The sequence below is a fragment of the Hordeum vulgare genome, chromosome 5H, assembly GCF_904849725.1.
Source record: "Hordeum vulgare subsp. vulgare chromosome 5H, MorexV3_pseudomolecules_assembly, whole genome shotgun sequence".
Taxonomy (NCBI): domain Eukaryota; kingdom Viridiplantae; phylum Streptophyta; class Magnoliopsida; order Poales; family Poaceae; genus Hordeum; species Hordeum vulgare.
The window spans coordinates 450795450-450801474 of record NC_058522.1 but is presented as its reverse complement, the minus strand read 5'-3'; the positions used below and the strand labels follow the sequence as shown (position 1 = coordinate 450801474).

Here is a 6025-nt window from a genome sequence, read left to right as displayed (position 1 = left end):
AGTGTGGTCCCGATCCTGGAGGGGCTGGATATGTCTTCCAAGGAAGGTCTTCAACAAATCCATCCATGTCACTCCGTTGTGGATCAGACCAATCAGTGCCTTGACTAAGGGCTCCACCTGAGCTTTCTCCTCCTTCATCGACACCAACGTCCTCGGAACACTCGGTCGTTCTAAAGTAAAGGATGGGAGTCCACTCGATATATTTGGGCAAGCGGCGTCGTTACAATAGAACCAAGTGGCTTGCCAGTGGTAAGTTAAACCATGGCATCGAGCCCTTAAGCATGAAAAAAAAGCTGCATCGAGCTGAATCTGCCGAATGCTCCTAGCCCAGCCGCACCAACATTCAACAAGCTCACCGAGAAAACCCTTGCGGCGTTCTATGGTGGCAAACCCCAGTCGAATAGGAGCAGAGCAGTACAGATTTGCCGCCTCCCCAATGCCAACCCCATGCCACTCTCGCCACCACTCCGCCTCATCCTCTCCTCCCGCCGTCGGCCCCTCGCCACGCACCACCGCTGCCTATCCGCCGCCGCCGTAGCCGCCGCTGCCCGGGCCACCTCAAGGGACCGCGCCGACCACCTCGCCGCCGCCGTCCACGGCTTGGCCGCGGCCAAGGACTTTCCGCACGCCATCCGTTTGACGAAATCCCTCGTCCAGGCCTCCTCCCCCAGCGCGCGCCCCGGCGCCGCCGCTTTCGCCGCGCTCGCCTCCACCTCCACCTCCCCCGGCCCCGCGCTCGGGGTGCTCGTCATCGCTCTCTCCCAGATGGCGCTCCACGACGAGGCGCTGTCCGTCTTCCACCGCCTGCGGACGCTGCCGGCGCTGCCTGCTTGCAACGCGATCCTCGACGTGCTGGTGAAAGCCCACAGGTTCGACCGCGTCTGGAAGCTGTTCGACGAAATGCTGAGCCGGGGGATGGTGCCGACCGTGGTGACGTACAACACGCTCATCAACGCGTGCCGGCACGAGGGAGCTGTGGCGAAGGCTCGGGAGGTCTGGGGTCAGATGGTGGCGAGACGGATTGGTCCAAATGTGGTCACTTACTCGACGATGATATCTGCACTTTGTGACGAGGGCTGCATCGGTGAGGCGGAGCAGTTGTTCTTTACCATGAAGGAAACAGGGATGCAACCCAACCATTACACATACAATGCACTGATGAGCAGCCACTGCAAAAGAGATGGTATCAAGAGGGCACTCACATTGTACCAGGAATTGCTGAAGAGTGGTCTTGTTCCCAATGCTGTGATCTTTACAACGCTGATTGACGGTTTCTTCCAGGTGAACAGAATAAGTGATGCAAAAAATATTTTTCTTGACATGCACAGGTATGGAGTCGCTCCCACTGTGCCCGTGTACAACAGCTTGATTGATGGAGCTTTCAGGTCTAGTGATTCACAAGAAGCATTAACAGTTTATGAGGACATGACTCGCCTAGGTTTGTGCCCAGATGAGTTCACCTGCAGCATAATTGTAAGAGGCCTCTGTTCGGGAGGTCAAGTGCAGGTAGCGGCCAGGTTTCTTGAAGCAATGCAGCAATCTGGTATTAATCTTAATGCTGCTGCATTCAACGCGCTAATTGATGAGTACTGCAAGAATGGAAATCTAGCTGAAGCCCTGGCAACATGCACAATAATGAGTGAGATTGGAATTGACGCCAATGTGGTGACGTACTCCTCCTTGATAGATGGGCATTCAAAGAAAGGGAAGATGGAAATAGCAATGGCTATATACACGGAGATGATAGCCAAAGGGGTTGAACCTAATGTGTTGACATACACGGCTCTGATTCATGGCCATGCCAAGGATGGTGACATCAATGCTGCTTTTAGGTTACAGAAGGAGATGGCGGAGAAAGGCATTTCTCCAAATTCAGTCACTGTGTCGGTTCTTGTTGATGGTCTCTGCAGAGAGAATAGGATTCAAGATGCAGTCATGATTTTCATGAAGCACTCAGGGCAGAAGAAGCCTGCTGACATTCATACCTGTTTATCGAACTCCACAACTGAGGAAGACCATTCAATCCCAAACAGTGTGACATACATGACCTTGATATATGGTCTTTATATAGATGGCCAATACCATGAAGCTGGTAAGTTCTTCTCTTGCATGAGAGAATCTGGTATGGTGCCTGATAGCTTCACTTACTCACTACTGATTCGTGGACAGTGCATGCTTGGCTATGTCTTGAATGCCATGATGCTCTATGCTGATATGTTAAAGGTCGGTGTTAAACCCATGACAACAGTCTGTCCTGACATTTGGTCAAGGGATGCACCAAATGATCTTAAAACTGTTGAAACATAAGTGTTGGCTCATCTGACTAGAATCAAGTCTTAAGAGAAGTTTCACAGAAGCCCAGTTCACAGATCACAAACCCCGTGACTTGTTAATCATCACAATGAAGAACCATTCTGCTACATCTGGGACAGAACTGAGGGTTTGCCATCTCAATAGCCCTTCACATATGAATTTCAATGAAGGCTTTTTTTGGGGGTGAAAATGAACCTGCTTCTGAAGCCAAATGAAGGTCCAGCCAACTTGACATTAATTTGCATCATTGTGGACCACCAGCTCTGTAAATGGAAAATAAGGGAGGTCCCGTACCTTATACTCCCTCCGTTCCTAAATATAAGTCTTTAAAGAGGTTTCATGATGAACTACATACGGATGTATATAGACATATTTTAGAGTGTAGATTCACTTATTTTGCTCTGTATGTAGATTCCTAATGAAATATCTTAAAATACTTATATTTAGGAACGGAGGGAGTAGATGATATGCTGGTTGATAGAAGCTGCAGAAGATGATTGTAGGTTTTCTCTAAGAGACACAGATTGCTATAATGAACAGAGCTTCAGAGTTGAAGCCCAACTGTAGCAAACGACAGATTGACAGTAATGCGACCTAGCACGCTAAACCGCTTCTGTGTTGTTTGATATACTATTTGCTTGTGTTCTGAGTTAGCCGAGCTTGGAGTAGAGACGAAGATGCAAGTGTCCAGCACATGCTGCACTAGGACTACACTGGACGATATTCAAATTTGCTGCTGATTGTCATAGATAATTGTACAGCTTCGCTGCTGATAGTCAAATTTGCTGAGATGGTCTCTTGTATTTATGAGATTATTAATGAAGTTATGTCGTGCCTGCTAGAATTATCATTGGCAATCTTGTCTTTGTTTGAAATTTGAATGTTGACAGTGATTTGATTTTTTTCCCACTTTGTTTTATTGATTATGGCACAGAAACCAATTTCAATCGCTCTTGTTAATTATGTGAACCTATTTTTTTTCAAATTAGTCTGATATTGCAAAAATAGGATGTTACAATGTGTCCCTAGGACTCCCAGAAGATGATGTCACCATTGTCACCAATAAAACCGAGATCCTTGAGCCTCCTTTCCTGGTAGTACTCAAGGTCATCTAATTCTTGCTCCCTCTCCTTGAAAATATCATTGATTTGCTCTAGTACTTTCTTTTCACCCACCCTCACTTCAACGGCGATTTGATGTCTTGATTGCAGATCTTCTCTCTCCAGTAGCTCTTCATCCTGAATATTTTATGCATGTTTTATCAGACTAATCAGGAGGTAACCAACAAATAAGATGAAAGTGAATAGCATTCTTTTTTTCTGTAGGCTCACCTCTTCTATGGTGGTGTGGTAGGCAGCAAGGGCAGATTTGCAGGCATTCTGGATGACTTGGCATATTGATTCCTCGTTATCACGACTCACAGGCAATTCAAGGTGCTCCCAAACTTTATTTCTAAAGAGGGCTTCCAAGAGAAATGCGTCCGTTCCCCCAAGGCAAAGTAATCGCAGGTAAGTAATCATTTGAGGAGGAAGTGATTCACCGAGGACGACATCGAAGTATGCGGTCTCCCCCATTCCATTTAGCTCTGCAATGTCGAGTTTGTCTTCATAGAATGGATCAGATTCAGAGATCTCCAGCGTCAGAGTATATGAGTCCCTTGACGAGTTTGATTCGGTGAACCCATAGTCAAGTGCCAATTCAGCATTACTCTTGTCCAGGTCATACTGAACATATATCTGTCAAAGTATATCATCAGAACTGCTGGTTATGGAATCTTGTGGCAAATATTACATTACATAACGAAGGTAATAAAAGTTCATGCATACTTGTTCTCCAGATTTAACATCCACTGGCGTCCGCAAAGAGAACACAGTATCCCTACCTAAAAATCCCTTTCCTTTGATCTCCCAACACGATTCTTTTGAGGTAATATCACCATTGTGATTTATCTGATTTGGCAAAGTAGCAAAATGATTACAACTGAATGTGTTGAGGGGAAAAAACATAGGCAAGCAATCTCTAACAAAAGATATTCCAACAGGTAGCATGACAACTTAATCACCAAAATCACTAGGATGCCCATTGACAAAATGAGAATTGACTTGGAACCTTATGGATAAGCAACATCAGACCATGGATAAGCAACATCAGACCATGTAGGCATGTTCTGAGTTCAAAGATCTTACCAGATCAGCAAATGGTATGAGGGCAAGCTTATCTCCACGGAGCTCCGGGAAAACCCTCGACCTTAGTACTCCGAACGCCCATAGGAAATCATCAAATGTTATCGTACCAGGGAAAAGGTCTTTATTCACGTTTATGATCCCGGCTTCGACATTATCGAATTCGCTTTGCACGTACTCTTTCACACCCATCGTTGTGCTCAGTAATTGTGTTCCTGCGAAACAAAAGGAAAAAAAAGCATACAAAGTTAATCACTACATCAGGTAACTACTAATCCACGAAAGATTGAAGATCAAGTTTCGACAGCAAAGGCATTGAATTTTGCACTGCATGCTCACCTTGTATCTCCAAGAGCTCTTCTTCTGACCTGCACTGGAGGCACGAAGCAACCACTCGAAAGCATCAGAACGCGCAACAGGAGGCCGTGAAGAAGCAGCAAAGACATTTCATCAAACACATCAGCGTCACCTCACCAGAAGATGGTGGAGTCGGTCTGGCGCGGGAGGATGGCGAGGTAGGGCGCCCACAGCGAGTCCCCTCCGCGCGCAGCCTCCCTGAGGATGAGCAGCGAGACGGAGACCCACGGGCGGAGGTCCCCGCCGCTGCCGCAGACGCGGCCGAGGACGGAGGCGGCGACGGCGTCGGCGTCCAACCAGAGCTTCTTGGGCACTTCGGCGACGACCTCGCCGCGGGGCAGGTTCCGCTCCGCCACGAGGCCGAGGCCCTCCGGCACGACTGCCGGAGCCACCGATCCCGTCTCCGCTCCCTGGGAAGAGAGCCAGCGGCGGAAGTTCTGCAGCGCGGCTTCCGAGGGCGCGGACACCGCCGTCGCCGCCGCCGATGCCCGTGTGGCTGCAGCGGCCGCGCGCGGGAGCAGGTGGACGAGGGGCCTCGGCCTTCTGGAGAAGCGGAGGACGGGAGGGGGGCCGTGACCGGAGAGGAGTCGAGGCGGGAGGACGAGGTGGTGTAGAGCTGCCATGGCGCGCGGGGAGGAGACGGGCACCACGACGTGGGTTGCGGCGGAGGTGATTGTTCGGATTGGGAAACGACGACCGTTGGTTTTGTTGTATAAATGGCGGGACTGGATATGATTATTGCAATCTCTACTCCTAAAGCCGAGTCCGTAGTCCGTAGGTTGTTGTTGGTTTTGGTTCGCTTCATCCAATCAATAAGGGTTTCACATGTTTTATTTGCTTCGTCCCATCCTTTCGATATTACCTTCCGTGATGCAAATTCATCGGTTCAATCTTTTTCTATTACACAATAAAAAACAATCGAGGAAATCAGATCCTTTTCAAACCGAACGAGTCGACAATAAAAAGCAATCGAGGGAATCGGATCCTTTTCAAACCGAATGAAACCACAATAAAAAGCAACAGTGTATCGGATCCTTTTCAACCGAGCAAGTCCACAATAAAAAGTAATCGAGAGAATCCTTTCCTTCTATAAAAAAACAACAATCACTCTGCTTGGTCTTTCCATGTCATACCTTCAATAACAAACATCAATAATATGGAAATGCCGCAGC

At 48.1% G+C, this 6025-nt stretch overlaps 2 protein-coding genes across 2 annotated transcripts; one reads left to right on the top strand and one right to left on the bottom strand.

Moving 5' to 3' along the window:
* The first annotated feature begins 238 nt into the window (after positions 1 to 238).
* Positions 239 to 3157, top strand: LOC123398337 (pentatricopeptide repeat-containing protein At5g61400-like). Its single transcript, XM_045092816.1, has 2 exons — positions 239 to 2598; positions 2773 to 3157. The coding sequence occupies exon 1, from the start codon at positions 448 to 450 to the stop codon at positions 2305 to 2307; it is 1860 nt and encodes a 619-aa protein (XP_044948751.1). The 5' UTR covers positions 239 to 447; the 3' UTR covers positions 2308 to 2598; positions 2773 to 3157.
* On the bottom strand, positions 3053 to 5640 carry LOC123398338 (fructose-bisphosphate aldolase-lysine N-methyltransferase, chloroplastic). Its single transcript, XM_045092817.1, has 6 exons — positions 4971 to 5640; positions 4836 to 4864; positions 4500 to 4711; positions 4140 to 4262; positions 3645 to 4049; positions 3053 to 3551 (listed from the first exon to the last, which is right to left on the bottom strand). Exons 1-6 carry the CDS (start codon positions 5474 to 5476, stop codon positions 3339 to 3341), a joined length of 1488 nt encoding a protein of 495 aa, XP_044948752.1. The 5' UTR covers positions 5477 to 5640; the 3' UTR covers positions 3053 to 3338.
* Between the last annotated feature and the right edge of the window lie 385 nt (positions 5641 to 6025).